The 22,322-nt window shown below is 49.5% G+C and overlaps 1 protein-coding gene across 1 annotated transcript in view; it reads right to left on the bottom strand.

The window, feature by feature from the left end:
* Positions 1 to 22,322, bottom strand: part of Col13a1 (collagen, type XIII, alpha 1) — a 131,810-nt gene that overhangs the window by 73,618 nt on the left and 35,870 nt on the right. The window contains exons 3-5 of the mRNA XM_013017234.1: positions 8,911 to 8,918; positions 3,602 to 3,628; positions 705 to 740 (exon numbers count right to left, since the gene is read on the bottom strand). Coding sequence (XP_012872688.1) covers positions 705 to 740; positions 3,602 to 3,628; positions 8,911 to 8,918 — 71 coding nt within the window. The remainder of the gene's footprint in view (positions 1 to 704; positions 741 to 3,601; positions 3,629 to 8,910; positions 8,919 to 22,322) is intronic.

Below are 22,322 nucleotides of genomic sequence, written 5' to 3'. Positions count from 1 at the left end.
CCAACAACAGTGATCAGCAAGCTTTGTGCAATGTTTCTGGAAATTCTCCTTTGCTATGGCAGCTGTCTGAGGAGTTAGGCTTTCCTTGCTTACTCCCAGAAAATGCCAGAAAAACTGTGGATTGTACCAGGCCTTAATGCATATAGTGAATTTTTCCTATACATACCCATTATGTAAATTAGGCACAACAAGAGACTAACAACATAATTATCAAATATACATACATATATACATATACATATATATATATGTTTTTGTGCTCAAGGCTAGTGGTCTGCTACTTGAGTCACAGCTTCACCTCTAGTTTTTTGGTGGTTAACTGGAGATAAAGAGTCTCAAGATTGTCTTGCCCAGGCTGGCTTCAAATTGTGATCCTCAGATCTTAGCTTCCTGAGTAGTTAGGGTTACAGGCATGTGCCTGGCATATATACATATTTAAAGTCATGTGAATACAGTCTCTCTCCCAAAATATCCTACTATATTATAGTATTTTTGGAGTATGGTTCGCCACAGAAAATGAAGCCGTGGATAAAGCCATAGGCTGAGGCCTGGAGTCTGGAATAAAATGTCTTCCTTCTCTTTCCCTGTTTCTCCTCCCTTCTTGGGGCTAGGGGTGAGCAAAGCCTTGGCATGTTGGAGGGCAAGCTGGCATGGAGAAGCAAGCAATGGCCCCCCCCCCAAGCAGGCTAGATGGGCCAACTCACCACACGCCCAGGCATTCCAATGGAGCCTTTGTTCCCCTGATAAAGGAGGTAGAAACAATCAGATGTGACTGGAGCTGGCCAGTGTGCCCCACAGGCTGGTTGTGCACCTGGATTAGGGCACAGCTAGACCACTTTGCATGGGGCAGCGGAGACAACATCCTGCATGATGCCCACATGTCAAGTGGATGGATTTCCCAGGCAGTCCCAGTAGACTAAGGACTTCCTGCACTCAGGCATGCCATTCTGCAGTGAGTTCCAAGGTGCCCCAGCCTGGGCTTCAGTTTCCTTGTGTATTTCCAAGGACTTTACTCCCTTAAACTTGAGCTGGGACAACCTATTCCAGCAATGGCCAGAGCATGCCTAATCTTCATGGCCTTCAACTTCAAGGCACAGAGCTAAGTGATTGGCAGCTCCCATGTGAGTTGGGTAAAACTCTCTAGTTCTGTCTGCCAGAGCTGGGAGCAGTAATCATGTTCCACTCCCCCGCCCCCAGCCCCTCTGTCTTCAGAGGCTATGGGTGTATAGAGTGCTGCTCCCCGCCTCCCTCCTCATGGCCATCTCCAGCATGGCAGAAAGGATCCTGGACCACGTGGACTCAGCCACATCATGAGATTCAGATGCTCCGAGGGAGATGCTTTGTTTTGTAGCCAGGGGTGACATCTTCTCACTCTGGAAATCTGCTTATGAAGTTCTGTTTCTCTCCTCCCTCCCTCCCACCCTCTCCACCATCCTTTGGTAGAAAATATTTTTTTGCAATCATACCCATGCAGACATCATAAAACCTGGGGCTTGGAAGAATGGGAAGCAACGGAGTGCTGAAAATCAGATCATGTTTGTCTTGCCGGCTGGACAGGAGAGAACTGCATTCTGACATTCCACTGAACTGTGTAGGTATTTCTGGGGTGATTCTGCTGGTCTCACTGAGTCAAAATGCCTTGAGAGACAGAGGGGTATCCAAAGACGTGGTGGTGGGGGGGGTGTGCATCAGAGAATGCAGTCAGCTCTGAAATTATGGTTCCCGGGACATATTCAGTGTCAAAATCAATGGTGTCTTTGAGTGAAAATACTCTGCCTTTGCTCAAAGAGGGCACAGTTATAATAATAAACTTCCTGAGCATCAGCTCCTTTGCAGGGGAACATGGGAGCTTCTCTCTCAGGTTTGCTGGGAGGATTCCACACAATGGCATATCTGGAAAGCGTGTGCCCAGCTCCTGCCACTTGGTAAGTGTTGGGTGAATGATATATGTAGTATTTTGCCTAGCACAGCCATGGGCAGGTGAGTTGTACAAGCATATTGTGCATCGCACCTTTTGCCTGTGGGGTCTGTGGTGGTCACTTCCTGCTAAGAAACCCAGACCAACAATGACTGTTGGCTGTGACAGTCCAAGGTCCACTCACTCTCGGGCTTTTGAATGATATTTCAGGATGTGTGTTTTGGATTCTTTTTTTCATTTTTTAAATAAAAAAAACTAATGTTCTTTGCAGTCCTGGCCATAAAATGCTCAGGTTAAGGACCAGCATGGAGTGGCCAGAGACTAGAAACTGTTACAGTCTTTGCTCTGTGAATCGCCCCCTAAATGCTTTTTAAAGGTGGATGTTGTAAGAAAAAAAAAGTCTGCCCTGCCCACGTTTCCCTCAGTCATCTGATTTTCCCCTCCTTGGGTTTCACAGGCCTGGTCCACCCATCCTCCTGGGCTCCGGGGCTCGCTCTTACTGAGAGTTTCCACTTTAAGGCTGAAAATTGCCCCACATGCCTTTCATTAAGGAAATCACCGCTGTAATGAACTCTAGATGCTGCTGGAGTAGTCAAAAGGCTCCATTCATATCTAAAAGGGGAGGAAGTGGGGAAAAGGGATATACAGAAGGCTCTGGAATCCCATGGGTGAAATTCTGGAGCAAAGACACAGGTGAGACAGGTGCTTCCCCAGGAACCCCTGTACACCCCATCTTGGCTCTCCCATTGGCTATAACTTCTTGCCTATTCAAAGGCCTACAGAACTCATACCCAGCATCCATCTCCTTCTGGGCTGCGCAGCACAGAACCACTTCCTAGAAGAACTTCTAGATGGCTCTCAGATGTCAAGTATGAACTACGAAAAGCCCCAGTGTGGAAAGCTTGGTGTGTGATCTCGTGAGAATCAGCAGAAACACCATCACTGAAGCCCAGACAGCTAGACAATAGATTTTACCTCTATGAGCCTCGGATTTCCCCATCTCTAAAATGTACGTTTAGTCATGGCCCTTTCATTGAGTTGTTGAACAAGCCAAGCCTAAGGAATGATTAGCCTGAGTGCTTGCTATCTATAAAGATTTCCATCAGAGGTGGCTGTATTACTTCTGCATTTTGTCTTAAAGTCCCCATGGTTACTTGACCCAGCCTTGCTAGAATTCAGACATGGGAACTGGGGATAACATTGGTTTGTTCAGTCTACTCTTTGAGCAGAGGCCAGAGGAGAAAGGGGGTGAGACAATGGTTTGTGTGTCTGCTGGGATGGATATAGGAAGATCTGAGAGTGGTTTATTGGTCCTTCTAGTCTGTAACAAGAGGACCATGGACCATTAGTCGGTCAGCTCCAGTGCTGGGAGCTGGATGGCCCAGGAAGGACACCAAGAGAACATTGGGGACACTCGGTGTTCTCCAGTGATCCAGGGCAGAGGGGTTGGGGGTGGGCTTTGCTCTTAGCTTCAGGTTTAGAGACTCTAGGGAGAGGCCCTGCCAGAAACAGCTGAAGGAAAGCCCACTACACCCCTGAGATTGAGAAGAAGGAGCTGAGTAAGTAGGGCAGCCCAGGGGTAGAGCAGTTACCCAGTGTGTGAGGCAAAAAAAGAAAAAAAGAAAAAGAAAGAAAGAAAGAAAAGAAAAACAAAAAATCTTGTAAGAAGAGGGAAATACTTACTGGGAGTCCAGGTCTTCCAGTGGGACCCTGAAATAAAGGGGGTGAAGAATAACTCAAGCAGGTCCACTGTAGATTAGGAACGTCTGTTACTTAATGAACAAAATTCAGGGGTAACTTGATCATTAGGTAGGCTTCCTTTCCCTTCTATTACCCATCCATTCATCCACTCATCCATCCATTCAGAAAAGCAGCTTGCTGGGGGCTCTAGGAAAGAGGGAGATGATTTGATCTATCCATGCCTCAGGGATCCTGAATGCAGCATGACCCTGTCTCTGAGTTCTTCTGTCTCAATCACATCTGGATGATGCAGGACAGAAGTGCCTGGCAGCTCTGATGGAGTTCCCGAGGGACCTGCCACATCTGAGCTGATGGCACCTGACCATGGGGGTGTGCAGCTCATCCCCTGAGGACCACAAACAAGCAGAAGGATATTTGTGGGTATCTAATCAGTATTGGACCATGGGTGGGTTAGGGGAGGGGAAACAGGGACATTGGAGCCTGGCACACATAGAACATGTTTGCATGAATAGTTTTCTGATTTTTCTCAAACCCTGATTCAGAACCCTAGTATTCCTGCCTAGAACATGTCTGCACATACACTAAAGAGTCCACAAAATGCATCTGAAATCCCACTGCAAAGAAGAAAACAACAGCCCAGGTGTGGTGGTGCACACCTGTAATCCCAGCACTTGGAGGCTGAGCAAGAGTTTGAGGCCAACATAGGCTACATAGAAAAACCCTGTCTCAAAAGCAAGAACAACAAACAAATGAACAAAAGCAAAACAAATGGAGAAACTAAAATAAAAGAAAACCATTCAACAAAATGCCTTGTTCAGGAGGGCTGGGCATGGTTTTACATGCATGTAATCGCAGCTAGTCAGGAGACGGAAGTAGGAAGGCTGTGGTTGATGGTCAGTCTAGGCAAAGTTACCAAGCAACTCTGTCTGAAAAGCAAAAAGAAAAGAAAAGAAACCCCCAAAGCAAAAGGACTGATGGCATGGCTCTGAGTTTAATCCATTCTAACACACACACACACACACACACACACACACACACACACACACACACACACACACACACACTGGTAATCTTAATATCATAGTAACTTGCACAGGAAACAGCTAGAGTGAAAATGAAAAAAAGTCCTGAGCAAGTCATGGTGCTTATGGGGCTTAAACTCAGGGGCCTGGGGTGCTGTTCCTGAGCTTTTCTGCTCAAGGCTAACACTCTACCACTGCTCTACTTCCCGTTTTTTGGTGGTTAAATGGAGATAAGAATTTCACAAACTTTTCTGCCCTGGCTGGCTTCAAACTGTATTCCTCGGATCTTAGCTTCCTGGTAGCTAGGATTTCAGGCATGAGCCACCAGCACCTGGCCATCATGCCTTTTTTAGCTCTAGATTTTGACTTTCAGTTGGATCTGGCACAAGAGGTGACTGAGAAGCTGCTCTCACAGCTGATTCCTGGGGCATCACGAACCCCTTGCAAAGAGGGGAGAGACTCCTAGGGAGACCCTCAGGAGCTGAGACCCTGCCCTGGCATGTAGGGGGTGCTGGGGTCCAGGACAGGTGGAGATGTCATAGGAAGAGAGATGGCATCCTCCAGCCTAGATGCTCTGGAGTCAGACGGTCTTTGCTCAGTCTTGCTGATATTAAGGCACTATCTCTCTTCTGGTTTTCTGGAGTCTCTGTTTCCTCCTCTTGAAAAATGATGGAACAATCATCGCCTGTCTTTTAGGATTAAGTGAGATAATGTAGACAAAACACTAAGCACTGGAGTTCCACGTACTCTAGCAGTTTGTTTCTTGCAAAACTCTGCTTTCCTCTTTGCTGTGACCACCATGGAGCTCAAAGCCAAATTTTCCTGTCTCTGCTCTCCATTCTCCACTCTTGGTTCCTTATCTAGTTTAAAATCCTCTTTGTGGAATGAGGGAGGATGGAAACAAATGAAACGAATTAACAAAAAATTCTTAGAGTAATAGTTTCTTCCTTAAATGTTTTTGGCAGTGCTGTGGATTGAACTCAGGCCCATTTATGCTTGCTAGGCAGGTGTTCTACCACTGAGCTATACTTCCAGCCCAGCTTCCTTCAAATTAAAGGCTTCCAAGAATCTTGTGGATGATGTAGGACAGATATGTTCCTCAGATGAGGCACGTTAATGTATTCTAAGCAGAAAATATATTCAGAAAGAGAATACTGATCTACATATATGTTCTTCCCAACACTATATGAGGCAGACATGACTACCATTTCCATTTTACTGAGACACAGAAAGAATAAATAATTTGCTGAAGCTGGGCATCAGTGGCTCACTCCTGTAATCCTGGCTACTCAGGAGGCTGAGATCTGAGGATCTCAGTTTGCAGCCAGCTTGGGCAGGAAAGTCCATGAGACTCTTACTTCTACTTAACCACCAGAAAACTGGGAGTAGAACTGTGGTTTAAAGTGGTAGAGTGCTAACCTTGAGCAGAAAAGCTCAGAGATAGTGCCCAGGCCCTGAGTTCAAGGCCCATGACCACCACTACCACCAATAACAAAACAACAACAACAACAACAACAATAATTTTCCAAGTCCACAGTAGGGATTGGGCACAGGAGGTCTGGCCAAAGTCCATGTTGGTCACCAATGCCATACAGTGAGTGTCTGCTTGCATTTCAGCAAGGATCAATGTGCTTAAGGTCAGACTTTGGGTCTTTCCTTGTAGTTTCCCTGTTTTAGCCTCTTAGTTTCCAGTATTTAGAAAGCTTCTTGCTGGGCACTGGTGGCTCATGCCTGTAATCCTAGCTACTCAGGAGGCTGAGATCTGAGGATCGCGGTTCAAAGCCAGCCCAGGCACGAAAGTCCGAGAGACTCTTATCTCCAATAAATCACTCAGAAAACCAGAAGTGGCGCTGTAGCTCAAGTGGTAGAGTGCTAGCTTTGAGCTGAAGAGCGGAGGGACAGCACCCAGGCCCAGAGTTCAAGCCCCACGACCGGAAAAAAAAGTTTTTAAAAAATTTAAAAAAGAAAACTCCATAACTTCCAAGTCATTTTCTCTAGTTACTTGGAAGATAGAGATTAGGGGATTGTGGTTTGAGGCCAGCCTGGGCAAAAAGAAGTTCGAGAGATTCCATCTCAACCAATGGCTGCAGAAAGGAGCATGTATTCATCATCTCAGCTACATGGGGACACTCAAATAGGAGGTTCACAGTCCAGGCCAGCCTAGTATAAAGCAAGACCTACTTTGAAAATAAAACAAAGTGAAAAGGGGCTGGAGGCATGGGTTCAAGTGGTAGAGTGCCTGCCTAGCAAGTATGAGACTGGCTATGTGATTATGTTACATTGATTAGGGTTGAGCACGAGGGGCAGAGCAATGGTGCTGTAACTTCAATGGTTCCAATAGGGACTTAAAGTTGGAGGACAGAGCCAGTCTCTGGTAGATACCTGGAGGGCAGGTATCTGCTAACCCTCACCTCTGGCCTCCAGCATCCTCCTTTCTAAAGAGCTGGAGAAAACAGGGCTGAGGAGGTGATCCAGCCTGGCTGACTTTCTGACTCCTTCTCCTCTTGCCTTGTGGTTTCAGCTAGAACTAGGCAAAGATTCTGGGTCTCGAGGCTGGGAAGGTGGCTCAGTGGTAGAGAGCTTGCCTTGCATGCTCAAGGCCCTGGGTTCGATTCCTCAGCACCACATAAGCAAAAAGAAAAAAGCTGGAAGTGGCGCTGTGGCTCAAGTGGTAGAGCGCTAGCCTTGAGCTGAAGAGCTGAGGGACAGCGCCAAGGCCCAGAGTTCAGGCCCCATGACCGGACCCCCCCAAAAAAAGATTCTGGGTCTCGACTGGTGGGGAAAGCTCCCTGGGCCCTGAGTCTCACTCCATGGTTCAGCTGGTGGCCAGGCAGACACCATGAGCACTCCTATCTGCCTCCTCACTGATTATTCACCGCTGCAGACCCCAGGAGTGGCGTTGTCCACTCCAGCTACCCACACTGTCCAGGTCATGCTGCCACAATCTCTCAGGATGCTAAATTTCTGTTCTAGAAAGAACCCTGGGCCAATGATCTCAGCAGCTAGAGAAATCACTGTGGAGAAGCCCCAGCATGGGGAGGAGGTACAGACTCTTTAGTCTTAAGAAGAAGAAAGAGAAGTAAGAGAAGGAGAAGGAGAAAGAAGAGAAGGAAAAGGAGGGGGAGGAGGAGGAGGAAGTGGAGGAGGAGGAGGTGGAAGAGGGAGAGGAGGGGGGGGGAGACACAAATTCCCAAGTGGTTGGTCAGCATTCCCTATGGCCATTTTATGTTGGAAGATGGATGACAAGAATTACAACCTGACTTCCCAAATAAACGACAATAATTCACCTTCCCCACTTCTGGGAATGATAGGTGTTTCTTTTCTTGGTGTGTCCTACCAGCCAGGGATCTCAATCTGAGACCCTCTGTGCGTGTGAGGGTGTTTTCTGAAATATTCAATAATAGTCTCATTTAAAAAAACAACAAAACAGGCAGGCTGCTCTCTCTAGGTATAGGAGGAGGAGGAAGTCAATTATGGAAATGACTTGTCTGAGTGAGGAATGGATGGGGGTGGATTTCAGTAACCTTAAGAAAGATCTGATGTGAGACTCAGCCCTTTTATCTCCAGTCCCCAACTCCCCCAGAGCCCACTGGGTCTTTTGTTGGGATATCAAGTGCTCTCCCTCTAAAAGCACATGCTATGATTCTCTGGATCCATTATGTTGGGGAGACAGATCCTTGGGCTCTTCTCAGGTTCTTTGGAGATGGCTCAGCTTCCCACCCACCCAGGGAGTGAGGCTGGGGAAGAAGAGTGGGTGGTATGCCTGCTTCTACCACCACAGGCTCCACCTGCCCCAGGAGACCTGGCCAGAATAGAGCTGCCCATGCAGGAGTGTGGACAGCACACACACTCAGAGCCACGCCCTGACCTGATTTTCTGGACAGGGTGGAGACTTTCAACAGGGGCAGAACTGAGCAGGGGTGATCTCCTTTCTCATGCCTGCTGCTTCTTTGATTGTAGTTGCTTCTTGGAGGGGTGGAGGGGAGAGTGCAAAGGAGTCGGTCCAATGAGGGGACACCTATTTTTCAGAATGAAATGGTGGCCTGCTTTGCTCTGCAGCAGCCATTGTCTTGTGTGCGAAGAGCTGTATGTAAAGTGCAAGGGGGACCTCCTTTTCCATGTGAACTTCCGGAAGGAACCCGGAAGCAGTCTGCACAGGCCTCCCCTGAAAGACGGCCAAAGTTGGCTGTCAGCGTCCCACCCAGGACCCTGTTACCAGTAGATGACTTAGGCTTTCAGACATGAGCCGGCTGGCCACAGCGTACTTACAGGAGGTCCTGAAAGAGAGAAAGAGTGCCCTGGTCAGTGTCACTGCTGCCAGCAGAGGGAACAAGGGTGGGGGTAGGGAGGCCACCTTAGATGTAGCATCCATGACTTCTTCAGTTTCTTCTTCTAAAAGTTTGTGTTTTTCTGGCTCTCTTTTCACTGGGGTAAACTCTTGCCTCTTGATCTCATTTTCATTATTTCCATTATTGGATGAGAAACCCCAAGTTCAGTCTTGCAAGAGACCTGATAGAAGGGATCTCCAGGCCTCAAGCTTCCTGCTCCCCAAAGATCGGCTCTTTATTCCATGTCTGAACTCATGTTCCAGTTTGCTTTACATGGCACAGAGCAGAGGATACCAAAGCACACAGACAGAGATCACGACTATAGAACCCAGAATGCTCAGGATGGTTGGGGCTGCTCTGTCAGCTTCCCACACTCACAATGCAAAAGGAGCAGAGGGGGCAGGTGGGGTGCAGGGTAGGGGGAGCTTCTCACTGATGTCTATGGGCTGCCATGCCTTCTGCTAGGCTGTGAGTTAAGCATCCTGCCCTCCTGGGTCTGTAGCCTACTGCTGCTCTCCTAATGCCCATCTCTGGGCCTCCAGCCCCAGTCCTTCCTCCTCATCACCTCTCTTCCCTGTGCCTACTCTCCCTCTGATAGCCTGCGGACCTTAGCAGCAGCCTCATCTTATTACTGCAATGGCCAAGAATGAAAAATTCAGGGGGGTCCAATGGGGAGCAGAGGGAAAGGCAGAGAAACAAAATAGCTGAAGATCAGAACCAGAAGACATTCCTACAGCATGTGAGCCATGGCCCCTGGGATCCTCAGCCGTGCTGTGCAACTGCCCAGCCCATGGTGACCTGGCTGCGTCTGCTCCCGCGTTTCTTTCATGTTCAGCCAATCTTTATGACTCCTCATGCTTTCCCATTGTCCCTCCTGTTCTCAAACCTGCTGGCTTCCTTCTCCTCCTTCCTCTGCCCCCTTCTCTGTCCTGATCCCCATGTAGAAGGAAATAGCCCAGATCATGCTGGCCTTGGTCGAGCCATTGCATCAAGGGGGAACAAAATGTTCTGAATTAAAACCAAAACAACAAAGCGAAGCACTGCAGTAACAGGCTGGTGTGGGGAGCCTGCACGCAGGGCTCAGGAACAAGCCAGTGGCCATGTGGAGTGTCCAGGGGGAACACCTGGGACCTCTGAGGCTGAGAGGCGGGAGAATGTCACCCAGAACCTGAAAATATCCCCTGAGCATTGCCTGCTGGCGGCTGGGAACTTCAGGCCTCCTGGAGATGTGTCCTTGGTATGAGAAGTAGGCTGGTGATCAAGTTCAATCTGTGGCAAATTTTGGATGGTTCAGCCATATGGAAGGAAGATGCCCTGAGCCTACGGGGGCTGTCAGGACACTGGCTCCAAGTATGGGGAAGTCCCTGGTGACACAGGCCCAGGGTCAGGTGGCTGCCCTGACTACACTCTTAGCTGCACAGGTAGCTGACATGAGCTGTCAATCAACTGGGTCCCAGGAGAGCAGTTTGCTGGGTCTGGCCTGAAAGATATAAATGCTACTGTGATTCACACCTATCATCCTAGATACTCAGGAGGCTGAGATCTGAGGATTGTGGTTTGAAGCCAGCCCAGGCAAGAAAGTCTAGAAGACTCTGACCTCCAATTAACTACCAGAAAACCAGAAGTGGAGTTGTGGCTCAAAGTGGTGGTGGGAAGGTGGCATCATGACCACCATTGTCACTGCACAGAGCTCTTCCTAGGTGGCAGGCCCAGCTGTGTTCTCCCTTATGAAGCCGGTTCTAATATTCCCAGCTTGCTGATAGACTGAGGCAGGGAAAGGCTGAGCAATTCTCCCATGACCCTCTTAGTCCCTGGTAGTGCTCCCGACCTCTGCCTGCCACTCCACCCGACTTGCCTGCAGACCATGTGCTCCTAACCCTCCTTCCCTGGGGTACCCAACCCATTCACCACCTATCAGGGGCATCAGCAAGAAGAAAAGCCCATATGTGTGGACACTGTGCTGTGAGAAGGGGAAGGGACTCGGTGAGCCATAGGGAAGGTTGTTTCTGTTAATAGTGAGGTCCCCCTCATTTCTATAGCTCCTCCTGGGAAATCCTTACTCCCTTTGGAGAATCCAACTGCTGTCTCCCCCTACACCCCTCATCTCCTGCCAACTCTCACCAGACAAATCTGCAGTGAGGATCCCTGGATTTCAAAGCAGGATTTCACTTGGCGTTGGGTTCCATGCCTGGTGGCACTGAGGAACACAGGATGGGCACTGTGATGAATCGTGGGTGGTTAACATTCAGGGGTGCGGGTGCCTTCCTTCTGTATGTTTCCTTGCTCATTCATTCACTCAACACACACTAAGAATGCTTACTGTGTGTCAGTCACTGTGCTGGTCTGTGGCTACCTAAAGGTGAATAAATGAATGGTCATTACACTTTGAGGATGGAGTTTTTTTGTTTTGTGGGGTTTGTTTTTGTTTTTGAGAGTAGGTACTGGGGTTTGAACTCAGGGATCTACGCTTGCTAGGCAAATACTTTGCCATTGAGGCATATCTCTAGCTCCTATTTTTCTTTGCTCTGGTTCTTTTTTTCCCCCCATCAGTTGTGGGGCTTGAACTCAGGGCTTAGGGGCTGTCCTGAGCTTTTTTTGCTGAAGTCTAGTTCTCTACCACTTTGAACCACAACACCATGTCTGGTTTTCTGGTGGTTAATTGGAGATAAGAGTCTCATAGACTTTCTTGCCTGGGCTAGCATTGAACTGCAATCCTCAGATCTCAGCCTCCTGAATAGCTAGGATTACCAGGCATGAGCCACTGGCACCCAACCACCTGGTTCTTTTTGAGATAGGGTCTTCCTGCCTGAGATGACTTCATGCGTACCTATGGGGAGGACTGCTGTCCTCATAAAGACCTGCTTAGCGCCCGCTAAGTGAGGGCTGGTATGCTGGACGCTCAGAGTCAGACACTGCCCCTGTTCTTAGAGGGTGTCAGATTCCTGCCCATCCAAGTCCCCTGACACCTGACCTTTAGACTAGAGGTCTGACAATAGAGAGAGGTAGGGAAGCGAGAAGGGCTCACCTCCCCATCCCTGCCTGCAGAAGACCCCCCAGATGTGCTCCTCTGCCTCTGCCTCTGGGAAAGATTCCTGACCTGACATCTGGCTGCTGGCTTTGCTGCTCAGGCCCATGCTGAGTTCCTTCCCTCCCATCATCTTGGTCCCTATGCCACAGGTTGGGACTGGACCTGCCCATCTGCATTCAGTCTTTCTGCCTTCTTGTGGCTCTTATTTTATCTTAGCCTATAGGAGCCACAAAACAACCCTGCAAGGTGGAGTGGGAACCAGGGGGGCTGGGGCACAGATGGAGGGGGCTGTCTAGAACCTCCTAGAGCATTCCCGCAGACCCCACCCTCCTCCGGCACCCTCCCCAGTTCCCTGCCTGTGGTCACAGGCTTGATGGCCAGCAGGGACTGCGGAGGGCTGGTGGGCTCAGCAAAGGCCCTGACCTCCAGCCCCAGCTCTCCAGCTCTGAGCCAGAGGTAGCTTTCTTCCATCTGTGTCATGCTGGCTCCTGCAGAGGAGAAGTTTCTGGGACGCCACCTCTGACCCGTCTGGCTTCCTGACACCGGATCTTACCACAGCATTCAAGGTTGTCGTATGAGGTCCAGCCTGGGGTAGCTCAGCAGCCTCATTGGGATCTGTGCTGGCAGGACCGACAGACCACTGCTGCTGGGGAGTGCCTCTTTCTGGGCCTTGTCTCATTCCCCGCATGCACATTGGCATTACTGAGTGCTCGGCCTTGTGCTGTCTCCTTCCCTCTTTGCCACAATGCTGTAAGTTCACACCACTACCATTCACGTGGAGCAAATGGAACCACAGAGTCACGAAGATTCAAGTCTGCAGCCTACAATTGCACACAGCTGGGGCTTGGGTATGGCATACTTAGTCTTACTTCACTGGCCTGGGAGGATTCATTCTCTTATTGCTCCATCTTGAAGATGGGGTTCTTGAAGCACAGAGAAGTTAAATCATTTGCCTGGGGTCACACAGCTGGTAAGGGGAAGAGCCAACATTTGGAATCAGCTATGTTCTAAAACTTTCCCTCTTGACCCCAACATTTATTGCTTCAGCTGTGAAATCAAAATAAGAACCATCAAGACTTAGATGGGGTGAGGGAGGAGAGGTTCAGAAGGAAAATCTGCAACAAGTCCTTTCAAGTCCCTTGGAAGACCACATGGCCTCCACCCTTGGGCCAACTTCAGATCCTGGAGTCCCCCACTGAGGGCTGATTGTGAGTTCTATCCAGACTTGGCCCCTCAGAGGAAGAACCCTGAACAACTATGAACTCGGGCTTCCTCACGGTCTCATTGCTGTGCCTTTACAGAGAAGCAATGGAATCAGGCTCCTGCCTGGAAGCATGGGCTTTGGAGCCAGAGCCTCAGGGTAGAGCTTTAATGTAGTGACTTACTAGTTGTGTGACCTTTGACAAGTTGCTGAGTTTTCCTGTGTCCTTCTCTGTAAAGTGTGTGTGTGTGTGTGTGTGTGTGTGTGTGTGTGTGTGTGTTGGGGGCGAGGGGGGGAGTATTAATAGTATCTACCTTGCTGGATTCCGGGTAACAGGTGAGAAAATGCAAGTGTAATCTGTTTGTGCCATATCTGGCTTATAGTAAGTGTGCAATGAGCGATGGGTGGCCATCATTGTGGCTACATAGTAGGGAAATAATGATTTCCAATCCCAGAAGCAGGTAATAGCTTCCTTTGCAATCAAACAATTTACACATGGAGTGTCTACCTCCCACGCGGGACACCGTTCTTAAAGCTTTCCACAAATAATGCCATGCTTACTCTTCCATGTCTTGTAGGGTGGACATCTGGGCTAGCACTCTCACTTTACTCATGAAGAAACTAAGGCAGGGAGAGGTAATATACCCTGTGGGGATTTCAAGCTGGATAGGGGAGGTTGGTTCAGGGCCCAGGCTGCTAAGCACTCTGCTCCCTGAGGCCCCTGCCCCCCACCTTGAGCCCTGAAAACTGGAAAACAAGCAGGCGGGCCCAGGACAGGTCGAGATAAGCAGGCCAGGATGGATGGACACAGAATAAAACAGCAAGGATTAGCAGATTAGCGTCATGCTCTGGGCGGGTGGGACAGGCTGCATTTTCTAGCTTCCTTGGGCCCCTGACATTTCCAGGCTGGGGTCAGAGTCTGAGGTCTGGAGGGTGGGAATCTTGCTATAGATCTCCCTGGTAGAGATTACAGGCAGGTTCTGCAGCGTCAGGCCATGGCAAGCATTGTTCTCAGGCTGAGCTGTTTCCTGCATGGCCTCTGCACAGGGCTGAGGCGCTGGCTGAACACAGATGGAGAACAGACGCAGGGGTGAGGTTGGCTGGCCAGCCCAGTTCTCTGATCAAGTCATTCTTCTATGTTCCATGTACACATGAATCAGGGTTGGTTCTCTCCATCTCTTCCATTGGACTGCCTCCTCTACCTCTTCAACTCTAGCTTGATAAGCATCTGCAGTTTCTGCGTCTCTGAACTTGATCTTGTCACCCATGACTGAACCTCCTAGAAGCAGATAGATCCTCCCACATGACCTAAAGAGATTCCCCCCACTCCACCCCAAGGAAAGTAACTTCCTGTCCCACCCCCTTCCCTCACCTCAATCTGCTCCAGGAAGTCAGCAGTTGTGCAAGCCTTGGTTCCTTGTACACACCCAAGAAGCAGAGTCAGTTCCCCAGCAAGGGGGATAGAGTGCACACTACAGTGCCCAGCCTTCTCCAGGCAGTGGGCTCTGATACCAATACACTTGTTTGTTATGTTCCAGTTTCTATGTGGGAGGACAAGTCCAGGTTTTCCTCCCTTCCTTTCCATTAGACTGAGATTCATGATGGGCCCAGGCGCTTATTCTTTAGTCATTATTCCAGGAGGAGCAAGGGGGAGGTTACTTATCTCTCTCATCATGAACAAAGTAGACCAAGCATTGGGAGTGATGAGGACTGTGGCAAAGTACCAAGAAGTTGCCTGTGTGTGCCTGCCACGGACTGACCTTAGCTCAGCTGCAGCCAAGTATTACCAGACCTGCTATTGCCAGATTTTGTTGTTGTTTTGAAACAGGATCTTGCTGTGTATCCCAGACTGGCCTTGAACCAGAGATCTTTCTGCCTCAGCCTTCCATACCAAGTCTTAAAACTATCCAAGAAAAATAGAGTATTTCATGCAAATTCTGATTTTTACATGTTGGTGATAATTTAACTACATTTCAAAGCCACTCTGCAAGTTGAAGTCTAGGAGGAAGCTGCTAATTTAGAACACACATTCTCCACATGTTCCCTGGAAGGGCCTCCCAGGCCTGAACCCTTCCAATGCCCTAACAGGGAACTTCTAGCCCAGACTTCTAGCCCAGACCGCACATGTGCATGTGCAGTAAGCCCTTGCTGACTATGTGAGGGCATAATTTAAGGACTGGATGAGCCTCACGGCTCCCCTCTAAAGGAATTATATCCTAAGAATATTTGGAAGCGGAACTTGGGCTTGAGAATTAGGCTGATACAACAGTGGAACTGTGTGGCTCTGCCTCCATCCTTCCATGTGCTTGTATCCTGTCTTGTCTCCCTTCTTCCAACTGGTTTGGAGGACCGGAGCTGAAGGCCCACACAGAACAGTCCCTGCATGTCAGGTGACTTGGAAGAATGCATTTTCCTCAGGCCTGAGGATAGAGCTGGGTGACTCAGATCAGTGACAGAGCATAATGAATAATCATTGTGCTTTCTTAGATCTTACTTTCAATCATACACTAGTTATAGTAATCAATGCCAACACTTGTTTTAACTTCCAATTGCATAATCACATTTTCTCCTTTACCTCTCAGTTAAACCATGCTTCAAGTAGCTAGCTATATAATTTGATCAAAGTGAGTGTACCTAACTGCTGTCAGGGAAGCGTAAAGAACACACAGCCTCTATAGTACCACAGAGGACCTCCTACCCTGCCGCTTGCCCCCCTCCCTCCTGTCAGCCCCAGAACCACCCTGTCCTGGGTACCATAGATAGTCTAGGTCATCTAACATCTCCTCCATGCACACAGGAGCCTGGGCCCTTTCTACCCACTATTTCTCATTTCGGTAACTCTAGTGTCCTACAGGCATTTGACCTTACAGCTGGAAATGGCCAGACTCCACAGGTGAGATAGATGATCACAGATCAATAACCAGCAAGTGATTCTGGCCTGGTCCGCTGAGCTGTGCAGTGCCCACCATTCTCCAGAAAGTACTAGAAGGCTTGCAACCCTCCAGAGTCCTGCTTTCCCTACCAGACTACTCTGGGATAGTTCTTACCTAGGATAAGTTCCACTACCTCTATCCAGGACCCATGGCAGACATAACTAATGCATTGGGCAGCCACCACTAATCAATCAGAGCTGGCTCCTGTGAGAAACAGTTTTTTTCTTTGCCACCTTTGGCCAACTTCTCAGCATAAACTACAACGAATGAATTTACCTAACTGAAGATACAGAAACTTGGCCAACATCTGGTGGCCAGTAGGGTGGGCAGGAACTATGTTTTGCACTGAAGGAGCCTTATGCATGTGGAAAAAGGTGGGGCAGAGGAAACAAAGGGATGAGGCTAGGTTCAAGGGGCACACGGGCCAGACACTGGGTGCTGGGCTTGGGGGGGAGCAGCTGGCTGTGTGGCCTCTTGAGGACATGTTGGATCTGTGCAGAGCTGGGATGACTAAGGGGCATGGAACTGGGTCCATCCAAACTGAGGAGGAAGAAAAACTCTGCATCTTACATTTGGCTTTGCTTTTCTTTCTTTTTTTAGATTGGTTTGTTTTACTGACATTTATTTATTGTTAAAGCAGTTAAGAATGTTGAAGGACGTTTTGTGGAAGAAAAGTATCAATCCTAACCCCTCACCCTGCTCTCAGACATCAGAGTTCCCATTATGTCCTCTCCTCTCTGGTAAACCATTTGAAAAAGGACTCACGGATCAACCCAGTAGGGCTGTAGGAGCACTGTTAGGGTTTTGTTTGTTTGTTTGTTTGGTTGAACTCAATTGCTCAAGCCATACTCTAGCCCTTTATTCTCTGGTTAGTTTTTGAGATAGGGTCTCTGTGCTACTGTGCATAGCTTTTCCCTCACTTTTTATAAAATTTATTTTTTTTCTTTTTTCTTGGTTGTGGGGCTTAAACTCAGGGCCTGGGCGCTGTCCCTGAGCAATTTTGTTCAAATCTAGCACTCTGCCACTTTGAGCCACAGCGCCACTTGCTGTCCCTGAGCTCTTTTGCCCAGGCTAAAGCTCTACCACTTTGAGCCACAGTTCCACTTTCAGTTTTCTTGTGGTTAATTAGAGATAAGAGTCTCCACTTTGAGCCACAGTTCCACTTTCAGTTTTCTTGTGGTTAATTAGAGATAAGAGTCTCGTGGACTTTCCTGTCCCAGCTGGCTTGGAACAGCGATCTTCAGATCTCAGCCTCCTGAATAGCTAGGATTTACAGGTGTGAGCTGTCAGTGCCCAACATATGCATAGCTTTTTCCTAGCTGAGACTGGGTCTGGTGAGTTTTTTGTCCAGCCTTTCTTGAACCATGATGTTCCCTATCTCTGTCTCCTAAGTAGCTAGGATCATAGGCGTGAGCCACTGGTACCAGGCCTCCATTATAGCCTTTCACACTTGCTTTTTGCCTCACATGCTCATGAACTCCTGGGAGTTTCCAGAGCATGGTAGTTCTCTGGATATCGCAGTCCCACAAGGAAGGCTCATTCCTCCTGTCCCCCAACAAAGCCATGAGCCTGGAAGGCTAGGACACTTGTGCCAGGTCACCTAGCCGAGAAGAAGCCTTGGAGCTGGCAGTTGATATATCTTTATCCAAAGCTCTGTTTGACCTGGAAGGCCTGGGTGCGTGGAGAGCCTGGGAGATGGGGAAGCAGGATGCGGAACTGGTGACAATGTGTCACAGCTTTGGAGGAGGCCACAGCCTCTCTGGTGGCTCCTTCCTCCCGGATGGCTCTTTAATTAGGAGAAGATGGGGTGTGGAAGGCCCCCCACATGGGGGAGGGCAGGCTGTGTTATCAGGGCTGGTTCCCACGGAGCTTCCAGCCTCCATCTAGCCATTCCCCACCCCCCATACTAGACTCTCCAATCCCCCACAGCTGGACATCCAGAACAGGGAGGGGGGGCCCTGCCTGGGAGGGGAGGGCAGGTAGGTGTGAGAGCTCTCCACAGAGGAAGACGCTGGGTGGTCTGGAAGCTGCCTCCGCTCTTTCTGCCCCAGGCACTGGGAAAGCACAATAAACAGGCTGAGCAGCCTCCTCAGCTCCAGCTCCGCTCAGCAATACCAAGAAGACGGTGATGATGGCTGCCAAAAACTGGCCAGGCCAATAGTACCATGGCTTCCCAGGAGTGAGTGTTAGGTTGACTCTAACAACCTCCTTCTCCCCTCCCTGCCTATTGAAGGATCTAGAATGGGGCGACTGTGACCGAAGACCACACATGAATATTCCCATCCTTGACTCAAACCAACCCTTCTACCCTCCTCCTGAGATTTCTGCCCAGCTGAGTCAGCCAGCCTCAGGCAAGGGGGACCCGTAGAGCCCTGGCTTAGGTATCTGGAGCTGCTTTAAGGAGGTGCTGAGACTACAGAGGGGTCAGGTAGCCTGGTTGTTCCCTTGGTCAGGTCAGCCTGAGCCTCAGTGTCCTCATCTGCAAAATGGGATGAAGCAGCATTTATCTCACAGGGATTAAGTGAGATCACACCCATGAACTTCTTAAACTGCAACCAGGTGTAACAAGAAGTGTCATGCAAATGTGATGCCAAGCGCCATAGCCCGCCCTGATGGGTAGCAAACAGTCCAGGACTCAAGAAAAAGAAGTTGCCATGGCAACAGCATCAGACCAAGCACTATCCTGATCAGATTGCCAGGGACTTCTAAGAAAGCAGCCTCCCCTAAAATGAGGGTCACCTTTGGAAAGGCCCCAAGAAATCTCACACTAGGCCTGCTGCTTAGGGTGAGAAATAGGCCAAAGAGGGTGTCACTCTTGTGTTATGTGCACACTTAGGGAGGATGTAAACCCAGGCCTCGCTGTCTCCCTGACTCTACACTGTGCTGCATAGCCCCAATTTCCATATAATACTAGACACAGGGAATGTGTAGCTCAGGGTGCAGAGTCCTTTCAAGAGAGGTGGTTGTAGGCCCTCTTCCTTTGTTGTAGCCAAGGACTGAGGAGACCCCCCCCCCCTCCATCCAACCCACCTCACCTAGCAATGTTATGGCTGGGCTTTGACTACCATCTAACACTAATAGATTACTTTTAAGCTTCTACAAGTATGGCTGTGATGTGCTAACAGGGGGACAGTGGCCAATAAATCCTGACCTCTGACGTCACCTAGGAGCTGGCCATTGGACCACTGCTGTCCCAGGAAGCACTGGGTAGAACAAGTCACCTGGACAGTTCAGCTTGAACAAGCAACACTGTGACTTCAGTAGGTGGCGTCTCTGAGGGCCATAAACAGCCATCTCCCTGGGGATAGGTTGAGGCACAGCTGGAAGATGGCAAGAGGCCCCCATGCTGTAGCCAGCCTCTGCTAGAAGACTATTATTAATCAGTTGACTTCTAAAGAAACAGGCTCCATATGCTACCAGGGTCAGAAAGTTCTGCAGAATTAGGGATTGGGGAAGACTGGACCAAGATCAAAAGGAGATGTGAAAAGAAATACCTACCTCCTTGTAATAAAAACAAATAAAAGTGAAATCCTGCCACTTTGAGGAAATGAAACCCCAGTCCTCTCCAAAGACAGGGAGAGAGAGTCACTGAGTTGGGAACTGGCCAGGGGCTTCCACGGCAGCATAGGGGATACAACAAGGGTGAGGGTCGTCTAATTACAACCTCCCCTCAGCACCAGGCTAGGGGACTTTGCAGTGGTCCTGGGAGCAGTGGGGAAGAGTCAAGGAGAGGGCTGTCCTGTCCATCTCTGATGGGCCAACAGAAGAACTGAGACCTGGACCTCCCCTGGCTTATGGTCAGAAACTGCCTTCTGTAAACACAGTAAGGTAGAACCTTTAGAAAGTTCTGTGATGTTTAAAAATGGTTTTAATATTTCTCTTTGGGCCTGGTCAAATTGTGTGAATTGGAGGCGAACCTGGAGAGAAATTAGAAAAGAAAATTAAGATAACCCAGATGTCTGGATACAAAGGCTACCCCTAGGAATCCCAAATCCCAGGAGCAAATGCCAGCTGGAGGTGGCATCCTGGGGCTGTATAAAGGGTTCAAACGGTAAACTGTAAGTGGGTGTCATCAGGAGGTGAGGTGGTGACCCCCCCACTGATGCCTAGGCTGTCCTCTTGTTGTGAAGAAAGCTTGCTTTGTTCTCAGGGTGTGTGTGTGACGGGGTGATGGTGTGTGTGTGTGGGGGGGTGATGGTGTGGGGAGGGTGAAAGGGACACCGCTTTCTGGTTCTGTGAAACATCTGGGCCATGTGCCTCCAGCAGACAGCTGAGTCTGAGGTGGGGAAGATGGTGTGTGACATCAGTTGCTCCCACTCTGCCTGGGTGTGGCTTTCCATTTGCTCCTATCACTGCAGCTGAAGATCTTCTGCCAGATGAATTCTGGGTTCCAGCTTGGTACTGAACAGGCCTGAACTCAAGCCCCAGCTGCTGTTCCTAGCCATGGAGTGCCAGGCAGGTCCCTTGTAACTTCACAGAGCCTCTGTCTCCCTAAGATGAAATGGAGTGAATAGTTTTTGGGATGGTTACCAGACCAGCACATCTGCACATCTGCAAGGGTCTTGCACTTAATAGACCGTAAGTGGCAACTTTGCTTCTTGTTACAGAGTCCCGGCCGCCGTGTGGGTTTAGGATGTTTGTTGCAGGGTGACTGTAATTTATTTCAGGCCTCCAGCCTGCTGCATTTCATCAGCAACCTCAGCCATACTGCCTTGTGACACTTGGGAGCCATCTGATCCCTCTTTTTTAGAAACCTCTCTCCTGCTCTTCTTTCCCAGAATGACTGAGTCTCAGCTGGGCCTGTGGTGTCTCCACCTCCCTGACTTAGAGAACTCCAACAAATGACCAAGGACCAAGACTCCATGGGGCCTGACAAGTCCACAATGGGAACCAGACAAGCTAGGAAGAGACAAGGGTGGGTAGGACCAGGTGGCAAGAGGGCTGTTTCCTGCCTGAGTTTCAAACATACTGGGTGTCTCATTCCTTGGGGTCAAGGGCCGGCACTCTGCAGGGAAAAAGAACCCTCTGGAGCTCCTGCCTTCCCTTCCATTTGGCCAGCTCCCTCCACTCCCCCTCCCCCCCAATCAAGACCTTGATGTTGAGAACCTATTGAACTTCCTTTAGATTTCTTGGTTGATTTTGTGAGGCCTACCATGCCTTTATGCATCACAGATGCAGGGGAGAAAGGGAGAGTGGCTGAAGACCTCTCCCCTGCTGTTTTGGCAGTGGGCCCCTGGCCCTGCCTCCCTGGACTCCTAATCCCCCAGCTAGCAAAGCAAAATGCCTGTCTCCCGGCTGAGATGCTGCAGAGCTCAGCCTCAGCACAGCCTCTGTGATTTATCGAAGGCTCAGGGCCAGGATGAGGTCCAGAGGCCACAGAGCATTCTCTCCTTGTCCTGGATCTTCTCACCTGGGTTGTGAGCAGGGAGGGAAGGACAAAGTGTAGGCGAAGATAGAGAAGAGGGGAGAGAGAGAGTTGAAGGATGAAGAGAAGGGATGCATATGTGTGAGGGGTGTGTCCTTGAACAAGATGCATATGGCCTTACGTTGTTCAACAGATCACAGTTAGTGACTTTGACTGAATGTGTACATGTGTGTGAGCATGTGTTTTGGAGGCAGGCTGGTGTGATGATCAGTAGTAAGCCCAGCTTGGCTGTTAGGGACTGACTTGATATATGCCAACATGTTATCCCTTTTCTCTGAGCCTTGGCTCTCGCCTCTGCACCATGGGGCCAAGAATTCTGATGTTTTAGAGATCTGAAGGAGCTGGGCTCTGCCTCAGTACGGCACCTGGTACGTTCATTATAAGGCATTTCATAGATGGAGGCTGTCAGAAGAGGTCGAGGAGGAGGAGGCCAGAGGAAAGGCAGAGGCTAAGCTAAAATAACAGTCTCAAGGAGTAACTGATCTGGGGAAACCCTCTGCCTGCTTGCCCTGGGCTTGGCCACCTTCAGTCTCCTAGAAGCACACTGGGGTGTCCCCCTAAGGAGGACCCTCAGCCCAAGCAGCTTGGCAGTCTCCACTCTAGATTTTGAATGCAAAGGGCCACCAGCACCCACTGCATATAGCAGGCATTTCTAAAGGGAATCTTCTGTTCCCTGTGGGGAGTTGGTCCCTGGGGCTCCCTGCTGAGAAGCAGTGTGTGTGTGTGTGTGTGTGTGTGTGTGTGTGTGTGTGTGTGTGTGTGTGTG

This window comes from Dipodomys ordii, unplaced genomic scaffold (genome assembly GCF_000151885.1).
Source record: "Dipodomys ordii isolate 6190 unplaced genomic scaffold, Dord_2.0 Scaffold34, whole genome shotgun sequence".
NCBI lineage: Eukaryota > Metazoa > Chordata > Mammalia > Rodentia > Heteromyidae > Dipodomys > Dipodomys ordii.
This window is presented reverse-complemented; position numbering and strand designations above follow the sequence as displayed.